General features: G+C 41.2%; 1 protein-coding gene across 4 annotated transcripts in view; it reads left to right on the plus strand.

The window, feature by feature from the left end:
• The window catches only part of LOC140463594 (pantothenate kinase 1), a 78,328-nt gene that overhangs the window by 29,735 nt on the left and 29,368 nt on the right, over positions 1–19,225 (plus strand). For all 4 annotated transcript variants that reach the window (XM_072557798.1, XM_072557800.1, XM_072557799.1 and 1 more), the window contains 2 exons: positions 5,718–6,070; positions 7,534–7,787. In XM_072557798.1, the coding sequence (XP_072413899.1) occupies positions 5,718–6,070; positions 7,534–7,787 (607 nt within the window). The remainder of the gene's footprint in view (positions 1–5,717; positions 6,071–7,533; positions 7,788–19,225) is intronic.

The raw sequence follows: 19,225 nt of genomic DNA on the forward strand, positions 1-19,225 counted from the left end.
CTGGGATATTTTCAAGAGAGTGCAGAATGGAAAATAACTAGCAGTGTTATAAGTGATAAGTGAGTAAAAAGGATAATTTACACAAAATCTGAAAACAGTGTAAAACACTAAGTGGAAAGATGTGGCTATAATTGAATATTTAAAAATACATGTAGAGGATGCAGAAAAAAATAATTCTAATGAAATAACTTTTTTATTTTGTATTTTAAAACATGGTCATGGGATTCTAATGAGTTTTTAAAATGTCCTTATCAGACCATTCCACTGCCTTTATTAGCCAAGGCATCAAGTTTAAGAGGAGCGGGTAATGCTGAAACTGTATAACTGTTTGTTAGGCCACAGCAAGAGTACTGTGTGCAGTTCTGGAGACCATGTTATAGGAGGAATATGATTGCACTGGAGACAGAGCAGAGAAGATTTACAATGATGTTGCCTGGCTGGAGATGTTTTTTTAGTTGTGAACTGATATTGGGTAGACTGGAGTTATTTTCCTTTGGAGCGAAGCAGACTGAGGGAGACATGATTCAGATGTGTAAAATTCTATACGGCATAGGGTTAGACAAGAAGAAAATCTTCCCCTTGGTGGCAGGATCAGTGATCAGGAGCAAAGGTTTATGGGCAAAATAGATTAGAGGTAAAACGGTTTCACTCAGACTGTAGTGGGAACGTGGAACTGTCTGTCTTTTAAGGGTGTCTTTTTCAGTGTTGTAGGCCTCTGACTCTATGACTTTCCTGTTTCTCTAAATGAGCCTTTTGCCAACAGTCGATAACTTTGTCCTTCCATTTTGCGTGGCTATTGCTGTTCATACACTAATTATCCTGTTCTTGGTGCGGAATTATTGTATTGAATAATTGGTAGAGCCTTGATTTGCCTTGTCAAATGATTTTGCAAGGTGGTTGCAATTGCCAGGGTACTGTGTCCATGGAAATGACTGAAATGGTTATAATAGTCTCCTGTTAATTTAAAAACTCTTTTGAGTTAAACACTTTTAGTAAATAGTGCAAGCCGTTGAAGATTTTGGTTAAGCAAATTGAGAGCACTAGAAGTGTGGGGGAAAAAAACAAGTGTTGGAAACACTCAACATCTAGGTCACCTAATAGAGTCAATACTTCAAACAGATTAAAACATATAAGCCAATTCTGAAAGAAAATTAAAGGCGAATTAAAACATTTAAACTGAAAATCTATAGCACAAAAATGCAATTACAATCCTCTAACTGCTGCGCAGTGTCTGCTGGAAGTTTGAAGCTAACCAAGGGCATTCACTTTGGTCTGTTTTTAAAGATTGATGTGGTTCCATGTATCTTCAAATGTATGATTGAATGCCTTGGCAACAATGTGATATGTTGTCCAGTAAACCTTTGTTCTTGACGTTCCTGATAAGAATGCATTGACCTTAGTGAGTTCATGGGTTGTTTGTCTACCAGCCAATTGTGTTGTGATTCATCGACAAACACATCACTTCCTGGAAGTGATAGTTCTCATGCATGTGAAAGTTATAACATACAAGAAATTTCCATTCAAACAAAACACTTAGAGGTTGACCTTAACTGAATGTGGTTTCTATGGTCTGTATTTATATTAATTTCATAGTGTTAGTGCAAATTAGATATACTTAATGACATTAAGAAGTCCTTTTTAAGATCAGTATATTTCTATTTGCTCCAGAGCTAACGCAGACCCTGAATTTAGATTGCAAGTGGTGCAAAAGAAAATTGTCTTATGTTCAAAATGTGGAATCAAGAGCGACTATGTCCAGGAAGCTTGAGCAACAGCTGGTGTCACTGCAGCACGCACTGAAGTTGAGTGCTGCTTGACCAGCAAGCTTCAAGAGATGGTCATCCTGCAAGAGAATGCAGGCATAGAGGGGACCAGTAACTTCCAAACAGACAAGGATTAGCAAGTAGGCAGTGCAGCAGTTTTCTGAATGTGTCCAGTTTTCCAATTGATATTGACTGGTGAGTGCTATTCGTGTGGGCTCAGCAGTACAGGAAGACGGCTGTTTGATTTATTTTTATTCATTCATGATATTTTGATGACACTAACTGAGCCAGCATTTACTCTCCAAGCCTAATTGCACCTCCAAAAGGTGGTGGTAACCTGCCTTCAGGAACTGCTGCAGTCCATTCTCGTAAGTACACCCATATACCATTAGGGTGTGGGGCTGCTGGGTGTTTGTTGCTGGAGCGAGATGGGTGGTTTCCAGGATTTTGCAGCTGCAATGTATTTCCAAGTCAGGATGATGAGTTGCTTGGAAAGGAACTTGTATGTATTGGTATTCTCATTTAGAAGCCTTTGACATTCTAGATGGTAGTAGTTGTGAGTTTGAGAGGTGTTAAGAAGCCATTATGAATTTCTGCAGAACACATCTGTCATTGAGCGGTGATGGTGGAGGGAGTGAATGTTTGTGGTTATGGTGCCTGTCAAATGGGCTGCTTTCATTGTATGGTGTCAAGCTTTTTGGGAGTTGGGGCTGCACTCAATCAGGCATGTGGGGATATTCCAACATACTCCTGACTTGTACCTTGTGGATAGTGGACAGACTTTGGGAAGTCAGGAAGTGAGTTAATTGCTGCAGGATTCTGTGCTGCTGACTTGCTCTTCTAGTATTAATATGGCTGGTTTAATTTCTGGTCAGTGGTCAGTGGTAACCCCCACAATGTTAATGGGAGATCCAGTAATGGTAGTGTCATTGACCATCATGGGACAATATGATTCTCTCTTGTTGGAGTTGACACTTGTGTGGTAAGAAGGTCACTTGCCACCCTTCAGCTGAAACCTAGGTATTATCCGGACCTTTCCACATTTGGACATAGACAGTTTCAGTATTTGAGGAGTTGTGAATGTTGCTGAACATTGTATAATTATCAGCAATTATCTCTATTGTAACCTTATGAAGAAGGGTAGGTCTTTGAAGAAACCGATGGTTGGTGTGGGACACTACCCTGAAGAACTCCTGTAAAATGGTATTAAAGCTGAGATGACTGCCTTTGTTTAACCACAGCCATCTTCCCTTTATGCCATCTGAGGTTTAATTCCAATCAGCCGAGACGTTCTTCTGTCCATACCACCACACCCTCCAGTCACTCTGACCCCACCTGTCCTCTGGAATTCAGCTCTTTACAACCTTGGTTCAAACATGGATAACATGAGATCAGGAGCTATGTGGCCCTGGCAGACCTCAAGCTGAACATCAGTGAGCAGGTTAATGCTGAGCAAGTGCTGCTTGACAGCATTGTCGATGACAACTTTCCTCACTTTACTGAAGATCAAGAGTAGACTGGGGCAATAATTGGCCTGATTGGATTTGTTTTGCTTTTTGTGAACAGATGTGCATAGGCACTTTGACACCTTGTCAGATGCCAATGTTGTAATTGTACTTTAACAGCTTGGCTAGGAGTGCAGCTAGATTTGTAGCAAATTTCTTCAGTACTATTGTCAGAATGCCGTCAGGGCCCATAGCCCTTGCAGTATCTCATGCCTTCAGCCATTTCTTGATATTAAGTGACGTGAATTGAATTAGCTGAGGACTGGCATTTGTGTTGTTGTGGACCACTGGAGGAACTCAAAATGGATCATTCATTCATCACTTCTGGCTGAAGATGGATGTAGATGCATCAGGTTCGTCTTTTTGCACTGATTTGCTTAGCTCCCCCATCATTGAGAATGGAGATGTTTGTGGAGCCTTCTCCAGTGTGCTTACTTGTTTACCATCATTCATGACTGGATGCAGCTGCAGAACTTTAACCTGATCTGTTAGTTGTGGTCTTGTTTAACTCTGACTATCATTTATTGCATTCGCTGGTTGGCATGTAAGTAGTCCTTATTTCATAGCTTCACTGTGTTTAGACCTTATTTTTGCTACGTCCGGTGCTGCTCTTGGCATGCCCTCTTGCAGATGTCTGAATGAGAATTGATGCTCTTGCTTGAGCGTAATTGTAGGCTGTGAGATTTGCTGGGTCTTAAGATTGTAGATTGAATACAATCCTGAAAATGGTCTGCAGTACCTCATGGCTGTATGGTCTTAATTTTCTCCTGTTGGAAATCTATTACTTGTAACCTTGTATTGTGTGGCACAAATACCATGTGAAGAAACAATAAATTTCCAAAAGGACTCTGCTGTCGTCACTCTTACCAATATTGGCATGGGTAGATGCACCTGAGGCAGACAGATTGGTGAGGATGATATAGGTATGTTTTTCTCTGTCTCTCTCTTTCTCTTTCTCTTTTTCTTTCTCTCTGTCTGTGTCTGTCTGTCTGTCTGTCTCTGTCTCTCTCTGTCCCTCTCTACTCAGTCTCCAAGTCTTTTAGGAGTTGACCAGTTGATCCAGTCTGGTGCTGCCATTGCACTCTTGGTAGACATTGGGATCCCTATCCAGATTACGTTTTGCGCTCCTGCCATCATCAGTGCATCCTCCATGCGGTATTCAACTGGGAGGAATATTGATTCATCAGTTCAGTGGGGGTCAGTATATGATGATCTAGGCACATGATGCCAGAAATCTTTATGGGCTCTCTGGTCAACGTTGTGCGCTCCCTTGGCACTCTTGTTTGTTTGTTTGTTTGTTTGCCACTGTCCTTTCACCTTTGCTGTGTCCGTCCTTCTGACGAAACAGGATTTAACTGAGGGGGTGGTGATGGTGGTGTCTGGGACATTATCTGTAAGTTGTGATTCATGAGTATGAATGTCAGGTTGCTGTCTAACTCGTCTGTGAGACAGCCCTGCTAATTCTACCAGTAACCCCCCCAAATTAGTGAGGAAGATTTAGCTTGTCTAGAAGGCTGAGTTTGCCTTTTTCGTTTCTGTTGCCATTGTTGATGGTGGATAACCAGTCAAGTTTAATTACTTTTTTAAAAAAGACTTTATAGCAGTTAATGCAATTCTGGCTTGCTAGGCTGTTCCTGATGAATGGCTTTTGCCCGAAATGACGATTTTCCTGCTGCTTGGATGCGGCCTGATCTGTGTTTTTCCAGCACCACTCTAATCTAGACTCATTTCAGAGGTCAGTTAAGTGTCAACCACATTATTGAGAGTCTAGAATCATGTAGCACATAGCTGAGATTTCCAACATTTAAACAGTGACATCATGGTCGCAATAAGATTTAATTCCAGGTTTCTCTTGAATTAAGTCACATTATCTGCCAGGATGGGATTCAAATCTATATTCTCAGGACATTAACTGCATCTCTGGATTGTTAGTCTAGTGACAATGCCATTTATGCGGTTGCCTAGGGAAAACATTTGAGATTTGGCATTCAGGAATCAGATGTTTAATGTGGCTGCACTTATGATTTCACGATGATATGTTTCCTCATTTATGCCCGCCTGGGTACAGAGCAATCATAAAGCTTTCACTGACTGCTGAGCAATTTGAGAAGGGAAGATTGAACAATCAGAGGTCATGGTCCATTTCATATCAATGATATGGGTAGAAAGTAAGTTCAGGTTTTCCAGGCAAATTTTAAGAGTTGGGAAGGAAATAAAGAAAAATCTTTCTTCCCGAATGACCTTAATGCTTTAAGTACTGTTTTCTATTTTATGAAAAACTGCATTCACTTGCATTGATCAGTTGAAATGTAAATATTTGTTAATATTGCTTCTGATTGCAATGTGAAAGTCAGAATTCTAAGTGTCTTATGCGGGCCGCAGTGTATTGAAACCAATAACAACATACAGCAATGCTTGTTATAATAATTTATTTTGATTTTCCTCCTAGCATTCCCATGGTTTGGGATGGATATTGGTGGAACGCTTGTCAAACTCGTGTATTTTGAGCCGAAGGATATCACTGCTGAAGAAGAACAGGAGGAAGTGGAGAATCTGAAGAGCATTAGGAAGTACCTTACTTCTAATATAGCTTATGGAAAAACAGGGATTCGGGATGTGCACCTGGAGCTGAAGAACTTGACCATGTGTGGACGTAAAGGGAACTTGCATTTTATTCGCTTTCCAACACATTCTATGCCTAAATTCATCCAAATGGGTAGAGACAAAAATTTCTCTAGTTTGCATACCACGATGTGTGCAACGGGAGGTGGTGCCTACAAGTTTGAAGATGATTTCAGAATGGTATGTCATAGTTGTGCAACATAGTTCTTTTGCGTGCAGAAAAGTATTTGCTTCGTGGACTATTAAAAATTCTTCTACCGTCTCTGTCACTATTATAAAAGATTTGAATGTTTTGAAGTTATTCTTAGGTTGTAGCCTATCATTCTAGTGTACCTTTCCACAGTGCTAATATTTGTTCTGTGCTTGGGTAATGAAAATGTGCGATAGCCCAACCATATCGTAATCAATTTAGGGTACAAATTTAACTTTTTTCTTAGTTTTTTAAATCTAATCAGTTTTTCTGCAGAATTCCCATTTCCAAGTATCTGTCAGAATCCCAATACCACCTCATTATTTTACTCCATTAGAGATTTGATCCTGTTTTGACTCCCCTAAAGAAAGCCTCATTCAAGTCTTTGTTACTTCCACAGTTATTGCAATGCACTCTGAGCTTGTTTCCTACATTTTCACCCTTTTAACCTTAAAATCATCAAAAGCTCTGCAGCCTTTGTCTTGTCTTGAAGTTGTGCTTGCTGACTGACTTCGGTTCCTGGTCAAGCAATGGTCTTGACCCTAAAGCACACTTACTGCCTTTCAAATCCTCCCATGGCTTTGACTGTCCCTTTTTTTTTGTAATCTCCCTCAGTCCCACACACCTCCAAGCTATCTGCCTCCTCATGCGGGCCAGATTTTAATCTTTGCGTTCTGGTGATTATGCTTTTAGCTGCCTTGGCCTCAAGCTCTAGAATTCCTTTTTACATATTGGCATGAAATATGGTATGTAAATGCACATTGTCATTTAGAAAATCTGTTTCATCCCAATTCTCACTTCTGTGTGCTGAATTGCATTTTACATCAGTCCTTTTGCTTCTATTTACTGTGCTTTGCATTTTCCCTTAAAATTCGCCATGCCTTTAATTGAATATTATTAACAAACTTGTACATTGTTCTCTGAAAGATTTGGTATAAGCCATTTGCATCAATAGAGAAAGAAAGAGGGCTAAGTTTGGATCCTGAGCCACATTATTACATATAACTACTCAACTCAAGCCCATCATTATATAGTACCATCACTGCAGTAGGGGACTGAAATCTTATCGTCAAAGCTACTTTGTGTATTTTGCAAAATCTTGCAGGTTATTGAGCAGTTTTATTTTTAACTGCCTCCAATCTAGAAGTTATTTATTTATTTCGATTTTAAATGTTTGGAAACTGGCTATAACAGGGAAATAATTGACACTTCTGTTTACTCTTTGTATCACCAAAGAAAGGTGTTGTCCTTTGTGGATTACTTTTCAAGTTAATGAGGATAAAGTGCATTGACCTATCGTGTATCCTTTTGTATGGAATAATTCCTTTGTAAAATACAATTATATAATGTAAATCTAAGTTAATATTTATTACAGTATTGAGCTTTCTACTGAACCAAATGACACTCAGGCAGGTATTTGTTAATCTGCTATTTGATTACTCCTGTTTTCCAGATGGCTGACCTACAGCTCCACAAACTGGATGAGTTGGACTGTTTAATCCAAGGCCTTCTTTACATTGATTCTGTTGGGTACAATGGTCAATCTGAGTGCTACTATTTTGAAAACCCCACTGACCCTGACCAGTGCCAGAAAAGACCGTACTGCTTAGATAACCCTTACCCAATGTTGCTGGTCAACATAGGTTCAGGGGTCAGCATCTTGGCTGTTTATTCCAAAGATAATTACAAAAGGGTAACGGGAACCAGGTAAGCATAAACTTTCCATAATACTATTTGTGAATATCAAATAACAGATTTATGACTTTATGCATGATGTATTTTGTGTTTCACTTAAACTGTTATGGTTTCTGCCTAATCTGTCTAGCTTTATGTTGACTTCCTACATTGGCAAGAGGCTGGCACTGGAGAGAATGGGCAAAGAGGAAATGATCAGAAGATGCATGAAGGGCAAAAACAGGGCCAACTCTCTTCCTTTTGATTCAATTCCTTTAATTTGGCTACTTTTCTCCACCTCTTTTTTTTTTTTGTCTGTGGGCAGTGAAAGAAGGAGAAAGACATATGTCACAGCCAAGCTTGATTTGATCATTTCCAGTGTCTGCATGCAAAGTTGATTATGCAACAATCTTGATCGGTAGCTGATTCTAGATCAAAGTACTCAAGTCAGTCACACTACTCTTACTGTTAACTTGCAAATCGCCATTGAACAGCAATGAACACTTGAGAAATTTTGGATTGTTATTTTTTGCAGAATATCAGGAAGTTCAAGTTCAGCTCTTACTATTGTGATTCAAGTCCACAGAATAGCACTTAGAGTCATAGAGATGTACAGCATGGAAACAGACCCTTCGGTCCAACCCGTCCGTGCCGACCAGATATCCCAACCCAATCTAGTCCCACCTGCCAGCACCTGGCCCATATCCCTCCAAACCCTTCCTATTCATACCCCCATCCAGATGCCTTTTAAATGTTGCAATTGTACCAGCCTCCACCACTTCCTCTGGCAGCTCATTCCATACACATACCACCCTCTGCGTGAAAAAGTTGCCCCTTAGGTCTCTTTATATCTTTCCCCTCTCACCCTAAACCAATGCCCTCTAGTTCTGGACTCCCCGACCCCAGGGAAAAGACTTTGTCTATTTATCCTATCCATGCCCCTCATAATTTTGTAAGCCTCTATAAGGTCACCCCTCAGCCTCCGACGCTCCAGGGAAAACAGCCCCAGCCTGTTCAGCCTCTCCCGTAGCTCAGATGCTCCAACCCTGGCAACATCCTTGTAAATCTTTTCTGAACCCTTTCAAGTTTCACAACATCCTTCCGATAGGAAGGAGACCAGAATTGCACGCAATATTCCAACAGTGGCCTAACCAATGTCCTGTACTCAATACTCTGACCGATAAAGGAAAGCATACCAAACGCCGCCTTCGCTATCCTATCTACCTGCGACTCCACTTTCAAAGAACTATGAACCTGCACTCCAAGGTCTCTTTGTTCAGCAACACTCCCTAGGACCTTACCATTAAGTGTAAAAGTCCTGCTAAGATTTGCTTTTGCAAAATGTAGCACTTCACATTATCTGAATTAAACTCCATCTGCCACTTCTCAGCCCATTGGCCCATTGGTCCAGATCCTGTTGTAATCTGAGGTAACTCTCTTCGCTGTCCACCACGCCTCCCATTTTGGTATCATCTGCAAACTTACTAACTGTACCTCTTATGCTCGCATCCAAGTCATTTATGTAAATGACAAAAAGTAGAGGGCCCAGCACCGATCCTTGTGACACTCCACTGGTCACAGGCCTCCAGTCTGAAAAACAACCCTCCACCACCACCCTCTGTCTTCTACCTTCGAGCCAGTTTTGTATCCAAATGGCTAGTTCTCCCTGTATTCCATGAGATCTAACCTTGCTAATCAGTCTCTCATGGGGAACCTTGTCGAACGCCTTACTGAAGTCCATATAGATCACATCTACTGCTCTGCCCTCATCAATCCTCTTTGTTACTTCATCAAAAAACTCAATCAAGTTTGTGAGACATGATTTCCCATGCACAAAGCCATGTTGACTATCCCGAATCAGTCCTTGCCGTTCCAAATACATATACGTCCTGTCCCTCAGGATTCCCTCCAACTACTTGCCCACCATCGAGGTCAGGCTCACTGGTCTAGAGTTCCCTGGCTTGTCTTTACCGCCCTTCTTAAACAGTGGCACCACATTTGCCAACCTCCAGCCTTCCAGCACCTCACCTGTGACTATCGATGATACAAATATCTCAGCAAGAGGCCCAGCAATCACTTCTCCAGCTTCCCACAGAGTTCTCAGGTACACCTGATCAGGTCCTGGGGATTTATCCATCTTTTATGCATTTCAAGACACCCAGCACTTCCTCCTCTGTAATCTGGACATTTTGCAAGATGTCACCATCTATTTCCCTACAGTCTGTCTTCCATATCCTTTTCCACAGTAAATACTGATGCAAAATATTCATTTAGTATCTCCCCCATTTTCTGTGGCTCCACACAAAGGCTGCCTTGCTGATCTTTTGAGGGGCCCTATTCCTTCCCTCGTTACCCTTTTGTCCTTAATATATTTGTAAAACCCCTTTTGGATTCTCCTTTAATTCTATTTGCCAAATTTATCTCATGTCCCTGTTTTGCCCTCCTGATTTTCCTCTTAAGTATACTCCTACTTTCTTTATACTCTTCTAACGATTCACTCGATCTATCCTGTCTATACCTGACATATATGCTTCCTTCTTTTTCTTAACCCACAATTTCTTTAGTCATCCAGCATTCCCTATTCCCAACAGCCTTCCCTTTCACGCTAACAGGAATATACTTTCTCTGGATTCTTGTTATCTCCCTTCTGAAGGCTTCCCATTTTCCAGCCGTCCCTTTACCTGCGAACATCTGCCTCCAATCAGCTTTTGAAAGTTCTTGCCTAATACCATCAAAATTGGCCTTTCTCCAATTTAGAACTTCACCTTTTAGATCTGGTCTATCCTTTTCCATCACTATTTTTAAACCGAATAGAATTATGGTCGCTGGCCTCAAAGTGCTCCCCCACTGACACCTCAGTCACCTGCCCTGCCTTATTTCCCAAGAGTAGGTCAGGTTTTGCACCTTCTCTAGTAGGTACATCCACATACTGACTCAGAAAATTGTCTTGTACACACTTAACAAATTCCATCTAAACCCTTAACACTATGACAGTCCCAGTCTATGTTCAAAAAGTTAAAATCTCTTACCATAACTACCCTATTATTCTTACAGACAGCTGAGATCTCCTTACAATTTTGTTTCTCAATTTCCCTCTGACTATTGGGGGGGATCTATAATACAATCCCAATAAGGTGATCATCCCTTTCTGATTTCTCAGTTCCACCCAAATAACTTCCCTGGATGCATTTCTGGGAATATCCTCCCTGAACATAACTGTAATGTTATCCTTTATCAAAAAAACCACACCCCCTCCTCTCTTGCCTCCCTTTCTATCCTTCCTGTAGCATTTGTATCCTGGAACATTAAGCTGCCAGTCCTGCCCATCCCTAAGCCATGTTTCCGTAATTGCTAAGCTATCCCAGTCCCATGTTCCTAACTATGCCCTGACTTCATCTGCCTTCCCTGTTCGGCCCCTTGCATTGAAATAAATGCATTGTGGGTGGCACGGTGACACAGTGGTTAGCACTGCTGCCTCACAGCACCAGAGACCCGGGTTCAATTCCCGCCTCAGGTGACTGTGCAAACTCCACACACATTCTGCCCATGTCTGCGTGGGTTTTCTCCGGGTGCTCCGGTTTCCTCCCACAGTCCAAAAATGTGCAGGTTAGGTGAATTGGTCATGCTAAATTGCCCATAGTGTTAGGTGCAGGGGTAAATGTAGGGAATGGGTCTGGGTGGGTGTGCTTCGACGGGTCGGTGTGGACTTGTTGGGCCGAAGGGCCTGTTTCCACGCTGTAAGTAATCTAATCTAAGTAAGTGCAGTTTAATTTGAGTCCTACCTTGTCCCTGCCTGCCCTGACTGTTTCATCCACTTCTGTTCTCAGCTGTACCCATCTCAGATCAATCTCTTTCCTCACTGTCTCCCTGGGTCCACTTTCTCCCCCCCACTACCATCACCTTGCTAGCTTAAATCCTTCCAAGCAGTTCTAGCAAATTTCCCTGCCAGTATATTAGTCCCCTTTCAATTTAGGTGCAATCCGTCCTCCTGGTACAGGTCACTTCTACCCTCCAATGGTCCAAAAATGTGAATCCTCCTCCCATACACCAGCTCCTCAGCCATGCATTCATCTGCTCTATCCTCCTATTCCTGCCCTCACTAGCTCGTAGCACCAGAAGTAATCCAGATATTACTACCCTTGAGGACCTCCTTTTTAAATTTTTGCCTAACTCTCTGTAATCTCCCTTCAGAATCTCAACCTTTTCCCTTCCTATGTCGTTGGTTCCAATGTGGACAATGACCCCCTGCTGGCCCCTCTCCCCTGTGATAATAATCTGCACCCTCTCTGAGACATCCTTAATCCTGGCACCAGGGAAACAACACACCATTTTGCTTTTTCTCTGCTGGCCACAGAAACATCTGTCTGTACTTCAGACTACAGAATCCCCTAACACAATTGATCTCTTGGAAGCCAACGTACCCCTCGTTGCGTTAGAGCCAGTCTCAATACCAGAAACTTGGCTGTTTGTGCTACATTCCCTTGAGAATCCATCACCCCCTACATTTCCCAAAACAGCACACCTGTTTGAAATGGGTATATCCACAAAAGACTCCTGCACTAGCTGCCTACCTCTCTCACCCTTCCTGGAGTTAACCCATCTGTGTGACTATCTGAGACTTTTCCCCCTTCCTATAACTGCCATCCATCACATACTATTGCTGTTGCAAATTCCTCATCGCTTCTATCTGTCTCTTCAACCGATCCATTTGATCTGGTAAGATTCGCATCCAACAGCATTTATGGCAGATATAATCTGCAGTAACCCTTCTTTAAACTCCCACATCTGACAAGAAGTACATATCACCGCAAAGGCCATTTTTGCTCCTTCACCATCTACAGATCCAGAAAATAACACCATCTTATTCCTCTACAAACACTGCCCCAGGTTAAATTAATAGCTATGGCTTATATTTTAAATTTAATCAAGAGACTTACCTCCAAAAACACATAATCAAGAAAGAATCCACTATACTCACTACTGCAGCCTTCCTCTTGGACAGACTTAAAACAACAATTAACTTATCTGATTCTGTGCTGTGAACTTCACCCAACAGTTCCTCCAAGATTAGTTGTGAATTTCACTGTTTGTTAATTTTCCCAGATGCACCCGATGTCCAGCAATACACGAATTCAAACAGCAAAGGCGGTAACTGTGCAGGTTTCCCTCTCTCTCCCCCCCCCCTCTCTCTCTCCCCCCCTCTCTCTCTCCCCCCCTCTCTCTCTCCCCCCCTCTCTCTCTCCCCCCCTCTCTCTCTCCCCCCCTCTCTCTCTCCCCCCCTCTCTCTCTCCCTCTCTCTCTCTCCCTCTCTCTCTCTCTCCCTCTCTCTCTCTCCCTCTCTCTCTCTCCCCCTCTCTCTCCACCATATGCTTCCGTTGTCTGCTCTTCTCCCTTTTAAACTGCTGTTGTTTTGACTTTTTTTTCCAAAGTTCCAAAACAATGCAACAGCATATAAAACAGTAATTGCTGCTCCTGGAATTCGAGGCAATTACCTCCAACAGCTAAAATACCTCAAAAAAAAGGAGCAGCTTGGTGCAGTTGTCGCAGCAGAGCCAGGGCCTTCTGGTTGCAGGGAGAATGGGTGTTTATCGTGGGACTCAGTGTCGGTAAAGTGAGCCTAGTGGCAAAGTGATGATGCTTAAAGAATGACACCTCCTAAATTGATGGGTCTGCACAGGCAGGAACGAGGTGGTGGTGGAGGAGGAGTACAGGATAGGTGTCGCTGGTGAGCCGACTCATGGTGGAGGTGGTGGCGTGAAGAGAGATTCTCTTTCTGTTATGTCTTTTTACTCTCTTTATTCTTAAACTATTCAAAATGGTGGCAAATTGTGGCAACAGATGAAGCTTTTCGCTGTTTTACTGTTATTCACTAAAATGGAAGTTACTCTCATTCAATTCAATATAAATGAGGCATGGCAAATTAGCAAGAGGACACTTGCATTCAATTCCCAAATGAGATCAACACAAGGTTCAGCATTTTGTTCAAACTCAAATGAATTGTCATCATTTTTGTTAATTAAAATTCTACATTACATTATTTTATTTAAATTACTTAATTCAGATTACCAGATATTTTTGTTTTCCAAACAAAACACAACTTTGAATTTCAGCAAGTAGACTTGAGATGATTTAAAGAAAGTGGGGAGAGAATGTCATTATTTTGCATTAATCATTTCACATTGATATCTGTAGTTCAAGAAGTCTAACAGAAAAAGAATCAATCTTGCTGTTCTGAACAACAAATATTAAAAATGTTAAGCATGTAAATTTATGAAACATTTGGTCAATAAAAATCACCTAGAGAGCAAGTATTTCTTCAAATGCTGTTATTTCAACTTATAATGGCACTGTAGTTATGTTTCTAGTGGCTCCAGTTAATGATTTTGCATCTAACAATATAGAATATGGTTAGAATAAAATCTGAGATGGTCAATTTATAATTTTGAAGAAAGCACTTAGTCTTAAAAATCAGCTGCTGAATGTTGGAAATGCCTTGAGGTTCCTGACTGGACTGATCTGCCCTTGTGCACTCAAATTGAACCTTAAGTTTTCCCAGCTTTGAATGAAGCGAGTTCACCAAGTAGCTGTTCGATAGTTCATATCACAGTAGTTCCCTACAACTTATATGCTGCACAAGTTGTAATGTGTGGTCAGTTCTGAAAGACTTCCAAATGAGAAACTAAAGTTTCCTCTTTCTCTTCTACCTGATATTTTAATATATTAGCTGAAGGCAGATTTCCTCAGGGCAGTTCTTTGTCCTTTAGAAAAGGGAGATAAAGGCTTCATCTTTCAGCTTTTACTATTAATTTCTTCGACACAGAATTTCAGAGTATATTTGTTTCAAGTGAACATTTAAGCATGTGACAAGCCGCAATCCTGCTTAAGCTACAGCCATTGAATTTGTATACTGAAGCTCAATTTGTGAACATTGTGGCTTAACTTCAATTTCAGGTGTCTCATCCAAAACCTTTAAAGCCAGCATCTGTCATGTTCATTATGTGAAAGGAAAAAAATGTGTCCTTTAAATTTGCATTGGGAACCTTTTGCAACTTCTTTCCCCGTGACATCTGGTTAAGTATAGTACCTAGAAGCTTTAGCGAAATCGGAGTCACTGGGGAAAGCACACTCTGCTGGTTTAGAGTCATAACTGGCACAAAAGTAGTTTTGGTGGTTAGAGATCAGACTTCTTCACTCTCTAGGACATCTCTGCAGGAGTTCCTGAGTGTTTTTCTAATTAACCTTTTCAGAGATATTATGACACACCTCTGGAGCAGATTGAACTTGAACCCAGACCTCTCTGCTCAGAAGTAGGGATATTATCACTGTGCCACAAGAGCCCTGTGAATTTCTAGTTTCTTCTTGTGCAATGAATGAGATTTTCTGATCAACTTGTTCTGATATGTTATCACACAGCTCTGGAGCAGGTGGGATTTCAACCCAGGCCCAGAGATAGGGACACTTGCTGCACCACAAAAGCCCTGATTCCTTAGGGTAGGTTCCTAGACACAGTTGTCTTCAGCTGCTTCATTAATGATCTTCCCTCCATCATGAAGTGAGATGTTTGCTTACATCTGAACAATGTTCAACACCAGTCGTACTCCTCAGATCTTGAAGCAGTTGATGTGAAATGTAGCAAAACCTGGACAACATCCAGGTTTGGGCTGATGAGTGGCAAGAAACATTTGAACCACAGAAATACCAGGCCCTGGCTACCTCCAACAAGAGTGAATGTTGCCAATTACCCTTTGATATTCATCATCAAAGAATGTAATATTCTGGGCATTACCATTGACCAGAGGTTACAATTGGCTACAAGAGCAGAACTGGATTAGTGGTGCTGGAAGAGCACAGCAGTTCAGGCAGCATCCAACGAGCAGCGAAATCAACGTTTCGGGCAAAAGCCCTTCATCAGGCAATCAAGAGCAGAACACTGACTAGGAATCTTGCAGTAACTTTGCATCTGACTCACCAAAGTCTGTCTATCTTCTACAAGTCAGGAGTGTGATGCAACACTCAAAAAAGCTCAACACCATTCAGGGCAAAGCAGTCTGCTTGGTATTAACAGTCATTTGTTCCTTCTCTCTATAACTTACAAAAAAAAAATGCACCTGTGGTACTTCATTCCAAATTCTCAACTATTGAAAGCAGGGCTTCGATTTAGCCTGTGCCATTCTTTACTCATTTTCACAATTTGCTATGATTATATCCTTTACTCCAACAAAACAAAGCCCTAATTTGTCTTTACTGTCTTGTATTTCTTTATAGTAAGCAGCATTTTAATAAATCTGCCTTGTACCATCCTCTGACTCAAGCCTCCTTATTCCATCCTAATGTGTGGAGCTCAATACTGTATGTTACATTCTAACCAGGAGTGTCTTATTAATGTTCCGTATTGATTTATCATTGCCTCTTGCTTTGGTATGACAAACCCAGAATATACTGCCTTCAGTATACTATGAACCAATTCCTGATGTACTAGTGCTCTTCAAAAACAACGTTTTGCTAAAATATATCACCTCAAGGAGTTGAGGTTAACTAGCAAAGACAAATTATTGAAGTCGCAGTTGTTTACATCCATGTGTGTGGTCAGTAGAATACCCACCAGTTCATTTACTGCCTGAACCACTGAGATCAGAGAATTATGCCTTTGTGAAGTCTGGTGCTCAGTTTTGACTTGAACCATTGACCTCCGTCATGGTGCAATTACGTATTTTGAATTGTGAATAGACATTCCTCCTGTTGGATGCTGCATGTTAGTTACTTAAATTGATTCAGGAGTCTCATCAAGGCAAGGAAGGTCTCCTGATACTTGACTTGCCTTTAAAGAATTGGTGGAAGACTTTCTTGAAACATTGCTGTCCTAAGAATAAATATTTATGAGGGAGTGCCTGGTCATGCCATCTAGTGGACAAGATGGGTATTACCAAAGCTGTTTGCCAATCAAAAGGGTTTGAAAAGGCCATGTGCACGCAGCAATGGGAGACCTCTTTCATAACTGGACTCTTATTCCATTAAAATACAGATCATCTTTTTCAGACCATTTGGTGCACCATTCATTCCTTTTGCATTAAGTAGTTTCAAATTAACAGTCTCTTCCTTGCGTTCTTGAAAATTAACTATGATAAAATAAATCGGTTCGCTACCATTGTCCAGAATGTGCAAAGCCTCATACACGATATATCAATTTTAGGCATGCATAGTCAAATATTTAGTTCGGTCAGCCACGATATCAAAGGGATGTTATTTCACATTGACCTTGTCTACTGTAAAGACCACCTTGTTTTGTTTTTTTTTAATTTTGGATTGTGGAACAAAGTAGGAAAAGGATACTGCTTTAAACCAAGGACTATTGAAGGATATTATAGTCTTAAGAATAAAGTCATTGAGTGGTAAAGACATGACACCTTGTTCAGAAAGTCAGTGCGCACTGTTTGGCCCTTTGGTGTGTGTTTCAGACCGTTTTGCCCAGAGAGAGAGAATTTTTTAAAAAAACTGCAGACTGCTGGAAATCTGAAGTAAAAGCAGTGCTAGAGGAACTCAAAAGGTCTAGCAGTGTCTGTAGAGAGAGACACCGTTAACGTTTCGAGTCCAGTAAACCTTTATCAGAACATCTGGTTTTGAAATGTTAACTCAGTTTCTCTCTCTACAGATGCTGCCAGACCACCTGAGTTTCCCCAACACTTCATTATTGCTCAGAGAATCTATTACAGCAATAAGGAGGTGTGACATTGAAAGGTTCCCCAAATAACCCATATTGTTAGACCTTGAAAATCAAATGGTGTAAGCATGTTACTGAATGTGTACTGTAGACCTTCTAACATCCTGAAAGAAATAGAAGTGCAGATATATATCGGCAAGCTTCAGAGCAGTGTAAAGGCTGTACAGATGGGAGATTTTAACTTTCCAACATTAACTGGGATGATCATAATGGTGAAAGGGTTAGAGGAAACAGATTTCTTAATGTGTCTAGGAGAATTTTTTAAACCCGTATGTAAAAGGCTTTGCCAGAGAGGGGCTGGCCATGGACTTAATTTAAGGTAATGAAGCTGGGCAAGTGGTTGAAGTATCAGTGGGGGAATCATATTGCATACAGTGATCATAACAATTAGGAATATAATGGACCTGAAATCAAACTTCTAAGCTGGGGGAAGGCTGACTTTTAATATTTGGCCAGAGTAGATTGGGAATAAATATTTTTAGGTAAATCTGTTTCAGAGCAGTAGGACACATTCTAGAAGGAAATAGGGAAAGTACAGGGTGACTGTCTTCTGATCATGGGTGGGCCCAAAAGATCCAGCGAATTCTGGCTTTCGAGAGATGTACAGGATTGGATAAAAAGGAAAAGGGAGTCTTGTGGTAGATTCCAAGGGCTCAAAACAGCAGAAGTTGTAGAAGAGTAGAGAATGTGCATGGGGCAAGTTTTTTTTAAAAAAGGGGACATGAGAAAATAGTGGCAGGTAAAATAAAGGAAAATCCTATGTTATTTTCCAAGAACATTAAAGGTAAAAGTATAACTAAGGAAAGAGTATGTAAGAATCACAGTGGTACATTGTGTGTTAAGCCAGAGGACATAAGCTGGGTACTGAATGATTTTTTTTTTCTCTGTCAGTCGTCATTAGTGAGAGAGGTAATGTGGCTTGGAAATTAGGAAGAAGGACTGTGATACACTTAGAAATTAACACAGCGATAAGGTTCTGAGTGGTCTCAAAGAGTTAAGAGTGGATTAAATCTCCAAGGACAATGTATCCTAGACTGTAGAGTCATAGAGATGTACAGCATGGAAACAGACCCTTCAGTCCAAAATGTCCATGCCGACCAGATATCCCAACCCAATCTAGTCCCACCTGCCAGCACCCGGCCCATAGCCCTCCAAACTCTTCCTATTCATATACCCATCCAGATGCCTTTTAAATGTTGCAATTGTACCAGCCTCCACCACTTCCTCTGGCGGCTCATTCCATACACATACCACCCTCTGCATGAAAAAGTTGCCCCTTCGGTCTCTTCTATATCTTTCCCCACTCACCCTTAACCTATGCCCTCTAGTTCTGGACTCTCTGACCCCAGGTAAAAGATTTTGCCTATTTATCCTATCTATGCCCCTCAGTGAAGCAAGGGAGGAAATAGCAATGGCTCTGACAATAATTTTCAATTAATTTCTGGCCACAGGAGAAGGACTGGAGGACAGCCAGTGTGGTATTATTAATCAATAAGGAAAGAAGGGGAAAACCAGGAAAGTACAAGCCAGTCAGTTTAACCTCAGTGGTGGGGAATCATTTGGAAGCAATTCTGAGGTACAGATTTAATCTGCACTTGGAGAAGCAGGGATTAATCAAGAGCCTCAGTATGGTTTTGTTAAGGGGAGGTCACGTTTCACCACCTTGATTTGAATATAAGGGTAATGCATTCGACATAGTCTACTTGGACTTCAGCAATCCTTTTAACATGGTCCCGTTTGGGAGAGTAATTGC

This window comes from Chiloscyllium punctatum, chromosome 38 (genome assembly GCF_047496795.1).
Source record: "Chiloscyllium punctatum isolate Juve2018m chromosome 38, sChiPun1.3, whole genome shotgun sequence".
NCBI lineage: Eukaryota > Metazoa > Chordata > Chondrichthyes > Orectolobiformes > Hemiscylliidae > Chiloscyllium > Chiloscyllium punctatum.